Source organism: Melanostigma gelatinosum (genome assembly GCF_949748355.1).
Source record: "Melanostigma gelatinosum genome assembly, chromosome: 19".
NCBI lineage: Eukaryota > Metazoa > Chordata > Actinopteri > Perciformes > Zoarcidae > Melanostigma > Melanostigma gelatinosum.
Window position 1 is genome coordinate 2,174,070 of NC_136652.1, and position 19,604 is coordinate 2,193,673.

At 40.4% G+C, this 19,604-nt stretch overlaps 1 protein-coding gene across 1 annotated transcript; it reads right to left on the reverse strand.

The window, feature by feature from the left end:
* Positions 1-707: 707 nt before the first annotated feature.
* Positions 708-5,348, reverse strand: LOC306793622 (proteasome subunit alpha type-6). The gene is made up of 7 exons (XM_079291307.1): positions 5,184-5,348; positions 4,343-4,437; positions 3,710-3,791; positions 1,911-2,066; positions 1,609-1,787; positions 1,338-1,432; positions 708-906 (listed from the first exon to the last, which is right to left on the reverse strand). Exons 1-7 carry the CDS (start codon positions 5,257-5,259, stop codon positions 849-851), a joined length of 741 nt encoding a protein of 246 aa, XP_079147433.1. The 5' UTR covers positions 5,260-5,348; the 3' UTR covers positions 708-848.
* Positions 5,349-19,604: the final 14,256 nt, after the last annotated feature.

Below are 19,604 nucleotides of genomic sequence, written 5' to 3' on the forward strand. Positions count from 1 at the left end.
ATGAACATGAACTAAACTGTACAGGACTGCTGGGGGATTTCCCAAGGTCAAAGTTGTTACCTTTTAAGGGCAGTGGAAATGACCCAAGACAGGCATTCAATATGAATTCATACACAAAAATACATTTTAGCTGTCGTTCTGATTCTGTAATAGCTGCAGGAAGCCGTGTAGCAGCAGACTGATGGGAAATAGTTGTACTGATGATCATATAAATAAAATGCTGAGCTGGAGCCCCCGTTTCCCCACGACACACCAGAGGCCATGTGTCAGCTTCGTCAGGACCATTTTGAAAGGGGAACAAATGTCCCCTTTGCATACTTGTAAAACATATCCGGTGAGTGCAAGCAGTCTATTTCTGACATGCTCCATACGTGTAAGAAAAATGTATACGCTGAAATGTTGAGAAAATGAGGTCAACTAAGGTCTCCATCACTTTGTAGTAAAACAAGCTCTCCGCAGTACGCCGGTATGTCATGTGATGTTAGTGCGTTCAGAGCCACAACAGGAAGCTCAGAGGTTGAGCTCTGCTCACGCTCTTGTTCCCAGAAACGTTTCCCCTGCTGCTAAACTCAACTCACAGACGATAGCAGAGGCCAGGAGTTAAAAGGCTCACATACAGATTCATGTCTGAAAAATTCAAACAGCTCCATGTGCAAAAAACAATCACTATATTCACAATAAATACAGGCCCAGAGACAATGTTATTTTACTCAAAAAACCTTTTTTATTGTTGAATGAAACAGTGGGGGTGAATGTACAGCAAACTAAATAACACCAGCCTCCATCTGGGAACTGCATATCCCATCATGCGCCATCTTAAATCAGACAGGCGGCGCATCTTTGCTCGCTCAGTCCCGCTCTGCCAGGGCCACCAGGTGAACGTCCACTTCAGTCTCCGTCAGAATCCTGGAGAGAGAAGAGGGGGAGGAGGATGACGACTCTATCCCAACATATAATGTAACTACCGTCATTCACCAATAAAGAGCAGCCAGTAAACATGTGAGTGTAAGTGGACTGTTGGACTGCTGGTTGAATAAACTGAGCCGTTTGAGTACATCACCTTATGCTGAGAGAAATTACAACTGGCATTTTGACTGTTTTCTGCCATTTTATAGACAAAACAATTCATCGATTGCTGCAGATTCATCCCTGACCCAAACGTATCTAGAGTGTCTAGATTAAAGGTTCTGTAACCACGGCCTACATACGTTTCTCTAAGTAGTTCCTCTGAAACATCACGCTGAATGGGAGCGCCAATAACCAAAGGTGAGAGAAATCTATTTGGTCCACTGTTATTCTCATCTTACAGGGGTAACAAAGTGGTGCTGGTCACTTACCTGAACTTGGGGTCCTGCTTTGTGACAAGGCCCACCTCGAGCTCAGAGGGCTTGAAGTCAATGGAGAGAACGGTTGACAGACAAGAGATTGCCGTCTGAAGGGGAGAAACGTGGAGACTGTGTTGATGATATTTCTGTTACATCGTTTCTAAGTATTTACTCAACATTAACATCATGCTAAAATTAGAAGCCACACAGCTGGAAACCACCTCTACGGTTACTGTCACAGTCATGCTCCTTCCTCATCAACCTGCGTTACATCCCTTTGTACCTCAATGGTTTGTTTAAAGGTCCAGTCCAGTTTCTTTTTCACTTTCTTCTCCAGGAAGCTGGTGGCTTCGGTCTGCTTCACTCCAGCGGCGGTGGCCTTGAAGCCGCAGTAGTAGCCTGCTGGGTCGCATTTGTACACCTGGGCGCCGTGCTCCTCGTCTATGCCGATCATGATCATGCCTGCAGGAGACAGCAAACGGAGAGGATTGTGACATTTGGCTCCAGTGTTTTGCACCGATAGATCACTACTTTACTGTCATGAGGAAACCCCGAACAGGACAGCAATTAAAGAAAGACACTTACAGCAGCCCAGTGGTCGCATCTCAGCATTCTGCGTGTAGACTTGTGAGATGTCAGCAATCCTCTTACACAGCATGTCCACTGGAATCTCATAACCGTACTTGTACTTCCAGTTGGCTGCCTCGTAGCGAGCTCGCTGGACTTGGGACCTGCTGTCAGCTGAAGGAGACGAGGAGGGAAAAGTGGGCGATTGGTTCAAAGCCCCCGTTTTAAATGTCCCACAGTCAGAAAGGTACTCCTAATCTCTCATGCAATGTTTCAATGATAACCGAGAGAAAGCTGCTCTCATGGCAAAAATAACATTTGTGTGGAAAGAGGAACCGTCAGCTACAGTGAATGCTGTGACTGAGAAGAACAGAGATGTCAAATGATCCGGAAGACTCATCACTTTCAATTTAAATACTACTTTTGAAAAGAGGCATGTTTTTTCCCGCCTATATACTGAAAAACTACTGCATTCCATGTAGAGTCCATGGTGTACAACGAGCAATACTTTAAATGCTTCAGTTAATAGAAAGTGAAGAGGACAATGAGAAGAAAACAAACACGCTGCTGAACATGTAAGAAAAAAACTAAGCAACTAAAAACAGATTGACTGCAGAGGGGCTGAAAGTTGTATCCATCAAAATACAATTTTACTACCTTTTAATTAATTCCTCAGCTACATTCATAAAATCTAAAACCAATGAACCCTATTGATTAATAACAGACTGCTTACTATAAACATTAAGGCTACATCCACACTAGCTCCACATATCCTTTGCTACGTTTACACTGAGCGTCCTCACCAGATCACTGAAAACGGAGTTTGAAAACACCGGGGTAACCTTGTAATGTGGACAGGCACAACCGCATAACTTTTAAAACGATGATGCCCACACCCGTGTTCACTACTTGATTGGTTCTTAGCAGTCATGATGTGTCCTTCCCTGATTCGTCACACACCTATCACGTGACCGTTTCCTGGAAGAAAACAAACATTGATGACCGATCGACTACCAGGTTAATTTAACATGAACAACTGATTACAGGTGTTGCTGACCTTGTTGTCTTTACCAGCAGCTGTTCTGTTAAAGTCTGCATTATTACGGAGGAAGCAGCTGTTATTGGAGCGATTAGTGAGCGTGACCAGCGGTGTTATCAGACCTACGGAGCAGACGTCTGAAGTCACAGTTAGCGGCTTTGAGGAGGACGGACACAAAACGGAGGACTTTCTTTTTCTTATTAATGCTTATTTTGTTCTGCACAACTATTGTGAAGTCCACAGATAAAATGTAAAGGAACAAAAGCAGTAAATGCTCTCCAGTACGACTTCAGCCACCAGCAGAGCTACAAGTCAGAACAGAAACAACAAAACTGAGAGGAAACGAGTGAGAGACGTGTGTTGATCACATTTATGGACCATAATCTAGTGAACTTTTATGTGTCAGTGTTCATGTTGAAGTAAATTTGATGTGCGTGTGTGAGAGAGAGAGAGAGCGAATGACCTGCGGTGTTCTAACTTAGTTAGACAAATAAAACTTTTAAAACTTTCCATGAAATGTGTCCGTTTGAGTTTATAGAGGAAGATCTTAAGTATAAAGCACTGCCTTTTAATATTAAAGACTACTATAATACTTTGTTGTATTTTCTGTAACTAAGCAACCAATCTACTTCCTGTTTACACCAGCACCCGCATGCCCAGTGTACGTGCATAGTCATGTGATATTCATTTCCAGGCGTGTTAGTATAGACTGAGATCGTTTTTGTTGAAAGGCGGGGTTTCAGTGTGGATGTAGCTTAACGTAGGCGCCACAGCTTACCTGTCATCCCAGACATTACACATCCAACACTATCAGTTATTCTGAAGAGGTGGGTCACTGTGGCAGAATCCAGAAGCTTGTCCTGTTACAAGGAGGAAAGGGTTTCATAACAAAATGATGAATGTGTGATACAAGGGACAGCTTCTTCATCATTTTATGGCATTACTGCATCCAAAAGATTTAATAGAACTAATAAGTGCCTTGGGTATTCATGAGATCAGAATAAACTAAAATGCAGTTCAATATTACATGCACAGACACACATTTGGCAAAATAGTCAAGAGTATAAATGCAATTATGTCTCCTGCAAATAAAAAGCTATGTAAATGAAAACAAAACTACATCACTATTTGTTTAAACATTTGTTTAATGTCTTGCTTTTTTCTCTTTTTGCTGCTCATCCCTTTTTTAAATATGATATATACACCTCTTAGATATGAACTATTTTACCAGTACTTTAAGTAGATGCAAGTGGAGAGAAACTCGGGTGCATTGTTGTGCATTTAGCACCAACCAATGAATGAAGCATATCAAGTTCCCATGAAAGTGTGGCATGTAAAGAGCTCTGAAGTGAATAGGTTACAATGCTGACAGTGCTTCCACTCTCACAGCAGTGTGAACACAAAGACTCACCGGTACTTTCTTTTGTGTTACAACAATTGCACAGTCCTTTCCTCTGATTGCTACTGACGTAAGTCCACCTTGGTTTATGGCCTTGAAAGCATATTCTGCAAATAAGCAAGACAAGAGGGTGTCCTTAAGTTTACATGTTCATCTGAAAACAGGAGTGTGAGGTAGGAATGTACAAAACAAGCACAGCATTCAATATGTACACACAGGCAGGAAAACTGAAGCAACAAGCAAAGGAGTGTTATCAGTCATCTGATTTGTTAGCGTAGCATAATCATAGAGGGAGATTTATGGCTGCACATCAGGGAATACAAATATCTGTTTTGTTATTAAAGGCTTGTGGAGCAGCTTCATGATCGGTCTCCTGATTGTTGTTGATCAGATGACATCAACAAAAGTCCTGTCCATGTCCAGTTCATCTTAAAGGATATGATCAATTACACTAACTGTAGAAACACATGGGCTTCATATTTAGACTGGATTTCTCCGAAAGTAGTTTCATCAAAAATAATAAAACTCAATTAAACGTAACGGTAACATTTTAGTCAATGACAACTCTCAGTCACTCTCAGCTATGAATCAGCTCGCTTGACTGCAATGCTAAACATGCTAACTAGCATACTAGCCAGCTAGCTATTGTGAGTCGCGCTTTTAGTGTAATTGGAGAATGAGCGAAGTATACGTTAAATAACAACTGACACGAAACAAGGACAACTTCAGTGGCTTTATATGACACTACTTTCGCTTTGGCGGGGTGTCATTTATAAGCTAGAAGCCAAGCTACACGAACCATGACAGAGCATTTAGCTAGCCGGCATTAGTGCGAGCAGGTCCACATACTGACCGACTTGATAGAGCCTTCCTTCGGGAGAGAAGATGGTGATGTGTCGGTCAAACCCTGCACTTGAGCCTCGGGACATTTTACAAGGTAAAGTTGGCCGAGAAGTTCGTCCAAATGAATTTGCGAGCAGATTTTACTTCATGCACAATATTTTACCCGGAAGTTCAATGATGGGATCCAAACTTCATCCGGTGTCAGAGGCCTGCTTCGTTTCCATGGTGATATCATACTCAAATGCTTCGTCTTCAAAAGACATCGCAATGGTTTTTAGAAAAGTAACATTTTGAGTTAAAGTTACTCACACAGTATTTTCGGTTTTATTTAAGAATGATTTATATTTATTTATATGACAGCTATAGTTATACACTTTACTGTATGGCCATAAGTACCCAACAGTAAATAAAGTATTACAAATGTGCTAACGCTATACCTTGACCAGCTTTCACAGACATGCTATTGACACTTGAATGCATTAGTAATAATAATAATGAATACTTTTTAATTTTACAGCAGTAGGGTCTGTGGGAAGTATTCTATCATTCCCTGTTCTTATGAAACAGTTAAGTATGTTGATGTCTCAAATCAACTAATAAACTACGATGTACCATTATGGATTAAGATAACAGGCAGTATGTTAAGTAGCTGAAATTAGCTGACATTTTGACTTGTCATACTGTTGAACACCAATGATGGCTGTGATACACTCAAGTGTCAGTGAGCCAGCATGTACAATACCTGGAACTAGTCCTTCATTTGATGATTTGCACCTGTGCTTTTCCGACTGTGAAATGTTCAAATGCCCCCATGAAACAGGCTGGCCCATTGACAGGGCTTACTGGAACACTAACATGGGAAGGTGCCATCATTAATGACAAGTCAACATATCTGTGGGCCTAAACTACCTTTCTGAATCTTATTATAATAAACATTTTTTTAAGCTAAATATTGAAACTGGGGAGTTAATTATGCCACATTGTTCAATGTGAATTTTGTATATTTGCAATACATCAACTGTGTATAGTCTTTTTAGGCCCTGCTCCTTTTTTGTTATTTAAGATTTAACATTAGTGATACATTAGCTGTTATATTACTAATATGGTGTTGACTCAGCAGATTATTTTTGCCAACATCATTTCTGCATAAGCTGCACAGGGAAGAAAACTGATTATCTTATGATACCACAGGTTTACTTTCCCCTATCACATGACAAGCCATGCGAAGATAATGCCATCTTTAAAATGGAACATCAGCTTGATTTTTTTTCTTCAATTTGTGGATTAAAACACAGCCATATCCCCTGATAAGCATAAGATTCCCATTTTTTTGTTCCTGCAACAAACAAACAAAAATGCCAAATGTGCATGTGTCGTGTGGGATTTTCCCTCTGTCCCCAGGTAACTGCTGCAGCTGAAGAGAGGAAGTTTGCTTCCTCTTTATAAGTTACTCACACATTTAGATAGTGACTCATACGGGTACTCAGAGCGGAATCACGATCAGTGATGAGCAGTTGAAACTAAGTTGCCAAAAGTGTCTGCAATGCCAACAGTGTTTATCTTCTATCAAGCGTTCTGATCTGGTTTTATTGCAAAAAGTCCCTGTTAGGTTTCCACATCATTATCCTGTTTTAAAAACTATATGATTTGTGACATAGATGACGTACGTGGGAGTGTTTCTCATTGACCCATGCCTGAACTATATGACACAATCACGCCCCGTGTATGCAATAAAGTATTTTGATAAAAAGTGAATCATTTAAAAATTCATACAAAATCCAGTATTGCAAAAGGTTTGTCCACTCCTGCACAACCACGAGCAGACTATTCTACTCTAAAATACACGGTTTAAAGATCACCTTTAGTACGGCCTTCATTAATTGCATGAGTTGGGGAGTTTAGATGACATTCATTTGATAAAACAATACATTTCAAATATAAGGTCCAATTTGGATGCTGTCTGAGTTCTGATGACGAAAAGGCAAAGCATACATTTGCTTCTCGATTATGTTGCTTAAACATCTGCATCTTTGCTTTGAGACCCTTCTACATACTTTCTGCCCCTTCCGTGCTCTCTTCCCCACCTCTGCTCTCACTCTACATGTGCACACTGTATTCACATTTGAACCCAGAAAGACCCCCACCCCCGGCTCTAAGAGAAGCGGCGTGGGACTGACTTGTGGGGTGATCTGGGGGGGATCTCCAACATCTATGAAAATGCTTTTTCACAGTGCAAAGCCACAGTCTGGCTCATGTTTTCCAAGCAAAGAAGTTGAAATGTTAGGCATAGAGGAAACACTATGATGAGGCCTTTCTCTGAAAGCCCTCGTAAGTTAAAACGAACCATTAGTAGTTTTGACTCATTTATATATGTAACATTTTTAACCAGCTTTTCTTTTCCTAACCATTGATCTTTTACATGAGCATTTAAAATTCCCCAAATACATTTCTTTGAAACAATCTTCTGTATGTTGTTCTCTGTACAAACCCTGAGCCCAGAACCACGATGTACATTTTGTTGCTCTAAAAAAGCATGAAGATATAAAGCAGAACATCTCATTTATCTTACAAAGACAAACGATTCATCATATTTTACAGCACACCGTTTCTAAGAACCTGAATGCAGTGAGCAGCTTCTCGGAACGGCTTATCTGAAGTGGACTAACACGCAGCATGAGGCCAAAGTGAAGTCGGCTGAGCGTGTGTGTGATAACGATGGTGTGTGCTCGCTTCCTTTTACTACAAACCTCTCTAGAATTTGCACACTGTTCCTTTTAAATGATCTAGTGGTTTCTCATGTTGCAAACACTCGAATGGTTGCACAGTAGCCTCAAGGTGTGTTGCAATTAGTGGTTTCACTTAATTCTTAAGGATTGGTTGACAGTGAGACAGCACACACCTTCAGGGGGGTGTGCTCATGTATGCAATGAGGGTTTTTAGATAAGCTTTACTCTGCAGCACAGAGCAAGTACCAAGCTTCTGAAATAAACACAAACCTGCTTTATATTTATGTATATATCGGTTAATTTAATAAAACAAGGCTGCATGATCTCCTGATCTAATATCCTCAATTATTGGTCTTTGAGTCTGAGCAAACTCTCCGAGCTTCATGTCCTTTAAAAACATTATTGACACACAAACTGGAAAACACCGGTTTTAATTCCCTCCAACTACACATGTGCTCCTCTGTTCCTGTTTAGGCCATCAATGAGTTGGTGGAATGCCAGCTAGGTCAGGCCGACTTTAATACACTTTAATTACTTCTCAAAACTTATACAAGAGGCTCAGGATAGTAGTTCCAAATTGTGGAAGCACATTAATTGTTTAACCAACTCAAACACCCATAAGTATATGTCAATTAAAACAAGAACCTTCCCAGAGACCTGGAAAACAACCGTTATCAGTCCAATCTTTAAATCTGGTGAGCAAGACTTGACATGCAATTACAGACCCATCGCCATCCTCCCAGTTGTCTCCAAGACACTGGAAAAAATTGTAGCAGAGCAACACATAATACATCTAGAGAAAAATCAGTTACTGTATCAACAACAATTTGGATTCTGACCCAAACATTCAACTGAGACTGCAAACTGCCATCTAATTGAGAAAATAAAAGGACTTTTGGATAAAGGGTCATGCTGTGGGAGCAGTTTTCTTCGACTTAAAAAAGGCTTTTGATACTGTTAACCACAGTGTGCTGATGTCCAAACTTCACAAATTCCAATTTTCTGATCATGCCTCACAATGGTTTGACTACCTCAGGGGAAGAGTACAATGTGTGAGAGTCAATGGGGAAAAGTCCACCATCTGTGCCAATAGCATGGGGATACCCCAGGGGTCAGTTCTAGGTCCTGTGCTATTTAGCATGTATATCAACGACCTACCTGAGAGCTGTCCTGGGGTTGGCTGCCAGATGTATGCTGATGATACAGTTATTTATACATCTGCCAGAACATCTAGCAAGGCCGCTGACCAGCTTACTGAATCCTTACATTCTGTATCGCAATGGCTTGAGTCCTCTCACTTAACACTGAATGTAAAAAAAACAGTTTCAATTAGTTTTTCAATCCGTAAACGACACGAAAATGCAAGTTTTATGGTAGAAATAAAGAATGAGGTCATCAGTGAGGTTGACAATGTGAAGTACTTAGGAATCATCTTAGACTCTCATCTAAGATTTGATAAACAAGTGCGTAATATCAGCAAAAAGGTTAAATCAAATCACAACTGCTTCAGATTCATCAGAAAATATCTGCCCTTCAGTACAGCTCAGCTCTACATGCACGCCATGATACTGTCACACCTATCAGACTGCATCACTACCTGGTCACAAGCCTCACAATCAACCATACAACCCATCATATCACTATATAACCAGACATTAAAAATGATGAACCAAAAACCAATGAGGTGGCACCATTGTCAGATCTTAGAGAAACACAATATGTTCAGCTTTGAAAGCTTTATAAGCTATTCCAACCTAAAGCTTATTTTAAATGCCTACATGGTCATGCTCCTTCCCTGCTTAATGAATTTGTTACACGACAGCAGCTCACCAGCAGAGTGAACACACGGGCCTCAGCAAACGGGAACTGTCACATTGCATTGCGCAAAACCTCATTTGGACAATCAGTCTTCTCTGTTAAAGGAGCAAAACCATGGAACTGTCTACCAACTGAGTTGAAAATGCAACAACATTTTCATGTTTTTAATAGAGGTATTGAATCATGGCTAAAAGAGAAACAACATTGTTCTCACACCTAACACTCCTGTAAACACACTTGCACTTTGTGTATGTATCTGTATGTATTTGTGTATGTATCTGTGTATGTATTTGTGGATATATATTTTCTTTTATTTTCTATTTTAACTTCTTTAAAAAGCCTCCTGTGGACAGGTGTTGTAAATTAGCATTTCGCTACAAACACTTAACACAGTGCATCTGGGCTTTGTGCATAAATGTATGTTACAATTCTAATGCTACTGTGATGTCCATATCAAATAAAATATACATACATACATACATACTTTCTATTTACTGAACTAATTGCCAAGCATTTTTTGAAGGCCTGCATTTCTCCACTCATTTACTCATATCTTTGGTTTTGTGACCAAATTCCCTTCAGATCTGCTGTAATTATCTTCCAGCTGAACAGCGGATGTATTAAGAATAGGAAAAGCAAATCTATACTGTAGTTTACTAATAGAAAGCAAAACACCACTCAGAAGATTTTAGATTCTTCCTTCATATCTCATGTCAGTGCACTCATGATCTGCAAAAAGACAACATTGAAGTTTATTGACATGATGATCGAGGCCTTGCAGTAGCTACAACACGATGCACTGGGCGGACTTTGGGCGGATTTGTGATGGTCATGTGGTGAGTTGACTTTGCAATTTACTTTAAACCAAAGGCAACGGCTGTATGCAGGCCGTCGGCCGTTCTCAGTCATGAGCCAATTGTGCAATCACACCATATGCTTTCACATGTGCCCTTTTTTGCTTCGTGTCAGAGACAAGTTATATATGGAAAGTTGCATACTTCATCACGTGCACTCTTGATTTAAATCTCAGGTTGTCCAGAGATGTAAAGTCGGTGACAAATCCCCACCAAAAGTTTATTTATCCCAGGAGTAAGGATCATAATGGTAATTAAAACTTTACGGTGAAGTTCATGAGTCTTCTGACAGCGACGATGACCTCGAAGTGCAAGATTTGAAGCAGTCTCACCCCTCCTTTGCTGTTACCTGTCCTGTTTCCAGTAAAGACTGACTCTATGAATTGACTGAACAGTGAGTAAGAGCTGCCTCGGACCTCATCAGCTGGTCTCTCAGAATGAACTAAGAACAGGTGTCTGCGGTGACGAATAAAGCCAGCATGGAACGGAGGGTATATCTGTGGTTTTAAGCTACATGTCCTACCTTAAATAACCTGCAAAATATCCAATAGACAAAGCACAAATTATATTAACAGATGCTGGGCACTTGTATTTCAAATTAGATGCACTGGCTGTTTGCACATTCTGTAATGTGATATAAAATGATTCAAAGAAACTCACATGGCAACGTGTCTGAGCACAGAAGTAAAAATGGAGAGCATGTTAAAACGCACATGGATCAAACTTGACCTGGAGACTAAATCTAAATCTCCAAACAACAAAAACATCCATTCTCCAGAGCAGGTCAGCGAGTTGAGGAAGTAAACATGTCTCACTCTGCTGTGGCACAGGGCAGGAAACCCAAAACCTCTTCTTCTTTTTCTCAGTGTTGTTTTTAGGCTGAGTGCCTTGCAGAGTGTTGCTCAGTGCTCCCCAGCAGGCATATTCAGACAGGCCTGAACTATCAGGTACTGGTACACTTTGTCAGCCATGCCTTACACCTTGCTCACTCTATCATCCTGCACAGTCAATCATGCTTCATGAAGAAGTGAAAAACAACAGTCTCAGTTCATGTATGAAATGTTCATGTACACATTTGTGTTTACAGAGGACTTTTGTTATTTAGTTTTGTTTTAGCACAACTTTCAAACTAATGTATTTCAATTGGAAGTATCTTCGTGCCTGCACCACTTCTTTTGTCAGACATTATGCAACAAACTATCTTAAAATGTATCTTTGGTTATGTGATGCAGATATGAAGCTTTGTATGCTGATGATGTGTTTTCTATTGCGCATGTAATACTTTTACGGTTTTACATGTGTACCCCCTCGCCCAGCTCTATCTTCTTTTTTTTTTACTCAAGCGCTGACAGCAAGTGCAACTTCACACCTCCTAGCCCTCAGGCTTTGAATCCATATCTTTCTCTTAAATGAGCTCAAACCAGAAAAGAAAAAAGCTACTCTGATGGGTTAACAACATGGGTTAGGCTTAACATTCAAAAACACTCATTTATTTGCAACACATACAACTAGATAAATAATTCATTTTGACATTTCAACAAAAATGTTTTTGAAGATTACCAGCCCTGTTTAACGGAACACATTTTAGCAACCAGTTGCCTTTTTACACATGCAGCAGTTGCAGTTGTGTTTCTGATCTGGTCTCTTCTGACTTTCTGCTAAATGCTCCAACAGCTGTTAGCTCCTAACATGGTGCAATGGAGCCCCGGATGTTACTTATGAGGTTAACTACTCTCACAAATAACAGAAACATGCTTACCGAAATTTTCATGACTTTCCATCTGACTGCCAGTTCGCCAGCACTGCTAACACTGTAACTGAAAGGAACAGAAATGATACAAATCGCTAACACAAGCTAACTAACTATAGCTAACAATAGCTAACAGACAGAGCAGCATTGCATCATCAGACCAGTGGTACTCTTGAAAACAACAAGGAAAGGAAAACTCTGATTTAATAAATCAAATATTCTCTAAAATAATATGAAACAAAATATCTGCATCAACGTAAAACTTCATCCCAGCCATATTAAAGTAATACCCAACTGGAAGCTAAAGAGATTTTCCAGGTATGCCTGGAGCCAAAACCTGGAAAACCCATCGACGGAGTAATTTTGGGGGCGACCTGCTCCTGGTGGCCTCAGTAATAACAGAGTGTCAGTAACCTCCTGATGGCTGAAGAAGAGAAGAGAAAACGCCCTGCTGAGAGTTGATGTTGGCATTGCTGCAATACAGCAGGGCCAAACCAACTGTGCATTGGACAATTACATACATGAAGATGAAAGTGACACATCAAACCAATATGCAAAAGACCAACAAGAACAATTGTGCTGTTGTATTACTAAATATTGGGCAATAATGGAGCTTTAGCCCTTGATAGTACGGTGGTGGCACGCTATAGGAGCGAGACTGTGTGGGATCCAAATGACTAAAAAGCATGACTCATTTTCTGCATACTACTGTACGCCTATAAAAATCCCCCTTTCACATACTTATGCATTCATTAATTGAGTGTCCACACTGTCCGCAAATGGAAAACATGCTCTCATCGATCTTATTTGGTTGTTAGATAGTCAAACAGGATTAGGAATTGTTGTTTATTTCTACATGGAGCAGTGAAGTCACTTCAGGGAATGCTAGGGGAATTTGGAATGAGAAAATGTTCCCAAAAACCGATATCATTAGAATTAGAGATCCAATATCTTAAAGCATTTAACATTTTCAGCACCCTTTCTCTTAAATCCTTAGGTGTCTTCCTCCTCCTCCTCCTCCAGTCCTCTCGGGCTGTTCTTTCATGCTCTACCACATTCGCACATTCAGAAAATCTAGCAGCGATATAAACTTACATGCAATATCCTCAGTCTAGGGAGATTTATTGCTAGCTTTAGGGTATGCTGGGTCTTCAAACCTGCCCCACAACTGTAAATTCAACTTTCAGTTCAGCAGCACGATGTTATGAAAAACGCAGGAATGTGCTCTCAGAGGACTGCTAGAGCGGAATTTTTGCTGGGAATTTCCCACGAGTGTGTGTTTGCACATGCGTGCAGCGAGTATGCATGCTGCCTAGGTGTTGCAAAAACAAGTCTGACTAACTCAGGTGCAGGTCTCCTGTCGAGGAGGTATGAATAACAACATTTTGTCAGGTGAGAGGTGCCAAAGATACCCTTTCTTTGTTCGTGAGTTATTACGTATCAATTATGAATCATTACCTAGGAAGGTTCTTTGTTCAGGAGTACATGCTGTACTCCAGATTTAGCAACACACCACCCAGACATGCATGCTGACTCATTCACACCTCTTCTTAAAACCTCTTTTATCTTAATTTGGAGTGAGCTCCATGAAGGGCATCGTGCATTACAAAGTAAAATTGCACATGCATGGTGGACAGCTGCTTTATTGGGAGTAGTTTAAGGAAATGAAAATGAAGCTTTAACAATGTGCAAAGCCTGCGATACTTTATGTCGAAAGTGCCGTTTTGACTACTGCTGACCTCCAGTAGCACTGTTACTTAGAGGCCGCATCTCTTCCTTCTGAAATCCCCCAAACTTTCCCTCCGCCAAATCTTTCCTCCCAGCCGCCAAGATAATGCTCTTTTCAGGCCTCCCATGATACACTCTGCTGAGGACCTGCCGCAGCTGGTGAACCGGCTGCCTGGTGAGCAGTAGTTAACACCGGCCATGTGTTCTACTTAATTGCTTTTCCAGGGAAGCGCAGAGGGAAGTGTTATGAAGACAAGACACGGAGGGCTCAGAGGATGGAAGAGGAGGCGTGCGGGAAGCTGGCCCAGATGTGTGCAGTAGCAGTCGGCCAGGCGCACATCTGCAATCGTTTGAACTTACTGGGGGAATTCCTCTCTCGCTCTGCGACTCTCCATATATTTTGTCCCGCTGAATCCTCAACTCGGGACAATGAGTCGCTTGACTGCCTCCCTCTGTTCTTCCTCTCATGTTTCCCTCTGTGTGTCATGAACCGTTTCCCCCACAGACAGACAAACAGCCGGTCTGGTAGCGACTCCAGAAGGCGTGGGATCCTTTGTGTTGAGGACATTTAAAAGGAAGATAAAAGAGCCAAGTCTTTCTGTAAATATACAGTGCTGCGTATGAGGCACAGACATAACAAGCACTTAACATGAAGCTGCATTTGGTATCATGGCTTTTGAACGCACCTCACCACACATGTCCTTGCTATGACAAAAGAAAAAGATGCAAAGATGTCAGCCACAAGTGGGTTTATCAAAGCAGCGAGCAAGAGACAGGCCCCTACTTGCCCAAAAAGCCTCCAAAACAATGATTTTATTGAAACAGTGCTGGTAAGTGGGTTGAATCTAACTAAAGGGCTAAAAATATCTATTGTTTTGCTGCTGGGCTGGCCTGAACACAACAAGAACAGGGAGTTTCCTCTCCACCAGGAAGTGGGAAGATTTCCTTGTATTAGCACTTCAAGATTTGGGGACAAGATGTTCACGATGACAGTGATATGCTGAGATGCACTTAGTGCTCGACCTCCTCTGGGACACAACATTCTCTTTACTTGCTGGACCTGCATCATTCTTTCTATGAAATCATGTTCTGCTATGTGTGTGTGTGTGTGTGCTTATGCAGGTGATATATCTTCCCATTGTGCCTTTGACGTGGCGTGATATGACATTACCACTCCCTGAAGACTCACACACTCAACATTTACTTGACCTTTACCTCTGATACTCCTGTTTGCAGCTCGTAGGTGACTGGAGACAGCCAGGGTTTTCATAGGACGGAGTAAAGAAAGCTCATGTTAAATACAAAAAATACACACATGCTATTTGAAACACAGATATTTTAAACAGGACAGCCGAGACGACTGCTTTCTTTGGCAGGTACAAACAGACAGAGAGCTACACTGTAGATACCAGGGTTTATGTTCTAGTCTAACTGTCTAACTATAGAAATGAAAAGTCTGCCAGTTTCAGATGGATTTTTGTGCTGTGCCATCTGCGTAAGTCGAAGCTCAGTCCAGAGGCTCATACACTATATATATATATATATATATATATATATCAAAGTATATATATATATATATATATATATATATATATATATATATATATATATATATATATATATATATATATATATATATATATATATATATATAGGGACATATGGGATCTGTCTGGCTTATTGGCCCGTTTCTTCCTCCTGGTGTTTGCATTATGTCTTCTGTCTGCACTGTTTAAAACTGCACTTATCATTTTTTTATATTACAAATGGGCTGCTAATAAATAAAATGGTAAATGGACTGTACTTGTATGGCGCTTTTCTCGTCTTTAACACCACATGTCATCATTCACCCATTCACACCCATCCATATGATGACAGGGGCTACCATGTAAGGTGCCACCTGCTCATCAGGACTAACATTCATTCAGTGTCTTGCCCAAGGACACTTAACGACATGGAATAGCAGAGCCTTGGATCGAATAGCCGCTCTTCTGATTGAAGGACGACCCGCTCCATCACTGAGCCACAGTATAGTGACGTAACCCCCGTGAAGTATGTGTGACTATGTCAACTCTCCACTGCATTAATAAGGGTCTTTGTAATATCCTCCACAGAATCTTCGTCAAATGGCTGTGCCGGGGATATTAGCTTTTTTTACATTCGAAGTCGGCTGCTTCCATTGAAATATTACAGCAGCTATAGGGACAGCTAATTTCAGGCCCTCCAGTTCAATATGTTGTGCTAAATCCAAACTTGGACTCGTATTATTTTAAAAACAATGCGGCCGACGTTGGAGGATAACGTCACATTAAACCCTCTCCCTTTATTTGTCATAATGAAATGGATTACCTCACGTTTTAAACATTTTGTAGGTCACAAGCCCTGACCCAGCTGTTTCCGGACATTTTATCCATCTCACCAAAATCCCCTTTGATTAGGTGCTTTCAGATCGTTTTTCAACTTGATGAACTTTTTCTTTAGCAATCTTCTTTTCGTTGTAAATGTGGTTGGTACGTCCTGTGAATATGTTCATGTTGTAATCTCTCAGTTTGTACACAGGAGATAGACAAAGTATGCCTTTGCTTACTGTAAACACTCCTCTCAGTGTGGATAGTCTTACCAGATACTTCCCTCCTTGAAATTCATCTTCAACTTTGCAGCAAAGGGAACATGTACCGTGTTTTGAAAGACTTGAGAGGAGCACAGGAGTGATTTTAATATTTTTGGTAACTGTTATTGTAGCTCTCAAGCACTCTCTGTAAGAACTCAAGGTAACGTGTGTATTTAGCTGTAATATACCTGCACATTTCTGTTGTCAAATGCGATTAAATCTTTCAGTTACAGAGGCTTTCAGGTCGCTGGCGGTAGCAAAATGAATAATGCTCTTTCATAAGAGCATCGAAATGTTTGAGGAATTATTTTCCTGCGTCGGTTTTTGTTGGGCTTTTGGTGTCGTTCCACTCCTCTGAACCTACCTGGATGGGTCACGATACACATTTTCTATTAAAAGCTCAGCCTCGTCAGTATTCTTCTGTTTTCTCTCCTTAGTTTTGAAAAAAAACTTGGATGTGTGACTTTATATACTCTCAAATATATTGCTTTTTTTACCCTACAAATGCACATGTGTAACATGTGCATGTGTAACATGATTATAAAAGAACATATTTCACTTCAGTTTCTTTACTTAAAAAAAAGATGGAGGTATCCATCACCAAAGAACCGAGGTTTAGTCCTGTGGTATGTGTGTTATGTAAGCCGTCGTCCAGCAGGGATCAGGCCTCCACCCTGCACAACAAAGCACCCACAGACCAGTCAAGGTTTCTCAAACAAAGTCAAAGCACCAAAATAATCTGACTCAACTGAATTGTGATACTTTGAAAGAAGTATATAAAAAGTATGAAAGTAATATAAGGCAGTACAATATCCACACTGGGACTTTTCACAAACTGCTAAAGTCCATCATCCGTGACTTATGCCAACGTGAGCAGAGAGTTAAAGATCGTGATGAAGACACACGAGTGCTTTGAGTCATAATGTGTGTGATCACTGAGAAGACACTGATAAGGATGAGATACCGTCAGGTGCTTCTGTTGATCAATGGACTGAACTGTCTCATACATTCAATTTATCCAGCTTAAACATTTTCTGCAGATACATGCATTTCTAAATAACAAGAACATGCTGAACTTCAATACATGTAGCATGTACATGTTTTCTTTTGATACACTTTGAAAACCTTCTATAGTACATTCATGAATTTGAGGCCTGTCAGCCAGATTTAGCTGGTGACCAGAGATGGGCAGTATTTATTACTTATTATTTATTACTTGTATTTGAAATACGTATTTCAATTACTTTTGAGTATTTTGTAATTTGTGTTTGATAGGGCCGATAAAAATCTAACGTAATTTGTAACAAAATACTTTAGAGTGGAGTAATTTTGTATTTAAAATACTCAAAATACTTTCTCCACGAATCAAAAAACAGTTCACGAGTTCAGTCTTCAAGTTCAACGGATTGTCTGTCAAGTTAAATATGTTATCTGAGTGTGACAGATGTCAACTAGCTTGATGTATAATTGATGTCTGGGTCTGGCTACATAGCCTATTATATATACATGGTGATGGTTATAATATCAAGCTTGATGCTAACATGCTAATGACGCTAGCATGCTGACTAGGCTAGTGCATAGCCAGTGTTTAGCAAGTTAACTTATCAGTCGAGTAGCTAGCTGAAGAGGGAGATTGGGAGCTTGTATGTTCATGATAACCTAATCAAGAGACGTCTGACCATCTAATCTTGCACTGTATTACAAGTTCACAAGTTATGCTGTATCTCCTCAATGTGAATGTCATAATGCCATGTCAATTACTGGCAGATAATATCGTTCACAGTTAGCCAGGCTATGACAGTAGATGTCCATTTGTTCAAAAAAACATTAAATATCCAATATATTTGATTTAAAAGGCATATTATGAAAGTATTCTTCGTTTTATTGCTTCATACATTCTACAGTTGGCCAGGTGGACAACATGTCTCAGCAAGATGATGTTCAAGAAGGACCATCAACAAGCACAGATGTGCTTAGTTACACTGACATCCTGTGACTGTTCTTCCTTTGTGTGGGCTTCACCAGAGCTTTGTGTACATCATAGATATAATTATATTATAGTATTATGATATTATATAGCCCAAACCTGAATGCTCTGCTTTACCAAATTGTGAGAAAATGGAAAATCCAGAAAAAAGTATTTCCTATATTTTAAATACAAGATACATGTATTGTATTTTGCTACATTTTCCGGCACCAGTATTTTGTATTTTATTTTGATACATTTATTTGAGGGGTATTTTGTATCAAAATACATTTTCATGTATTTTTGCCCATCTCCGCTGGTGACTAGTATTAATGTCAAGCCCTGAACCCTTCCTTTCCATCTTCATTTCATTCAGCTTTTTATTTTCTTCAAACAAACAGCAGGTCAATCCATACATGTGCGGCTGGTGCAGCACCGGTGATGTATAGGTTCACAGGTCATACTGTCTTTGCATTGTCCTCGCCACCCGTAGCAGAAGACTTGCAGCTGAGCTAGGAGGCAGCTAGTGCCAGGGACTTTCCACAACCCAGTGTGTGTGTGTATATGTGTGTGTGTGTGTGTGTGTGTGTGTGTGTAAAGTACTTCTTTGACAGTCAAGTGCATGTTTCTGCGTTTGGGTGTGTGCATGCAGACTGACTGAGTGAGTGAGCGTAGCATGAACTGCAAGTGTGAGACGACGTGCAGAGGAGCTCTGCAGTCATGTGACAGAGAATATAACCGTGCACATATGCATGTCAAAATAAATATGGGAGAATAAAACTATGGGATGGAGGGTTTACATTATGTTGATACTGTGTGGCTTGCAAACTGATGTAAGCATAATCACAACTCTGAACATATCACACTAGCATCACGGAGCATACAAACCAAATGAAAAGGCTCTCTGTGATCCACAGCAAAGCAAACCACAAACTAACATCTGACATGTTCTACTCCTTCTTTACCCCCAAAGGGATG

Bases quoted from the DNA above. Each gene is read 5' to 3' on its own strand.
- LOC306793622 (XM_079291307.1), bottom strand. From the start codon at position 5,259: ATGTCCCGAGGCTCAAGTGCAGGGTTTGACCGACACATCACCATCTTC. The intron at 4,438-5,183 runs GTCAGTATGTGG...GCTTATTTGCAG, and splicing joins AGGAAGGCTCTATCAAGTCG to AATATGCTTTCAAGGCCATA. The intron at 2,067-3,709 runs GTAAGCTGTGGC...CGTCTCCTTCAG, and splicing joins TGTAATGTCTGGGATGACAG to CTGACAGCAGGTCCCAAGTC.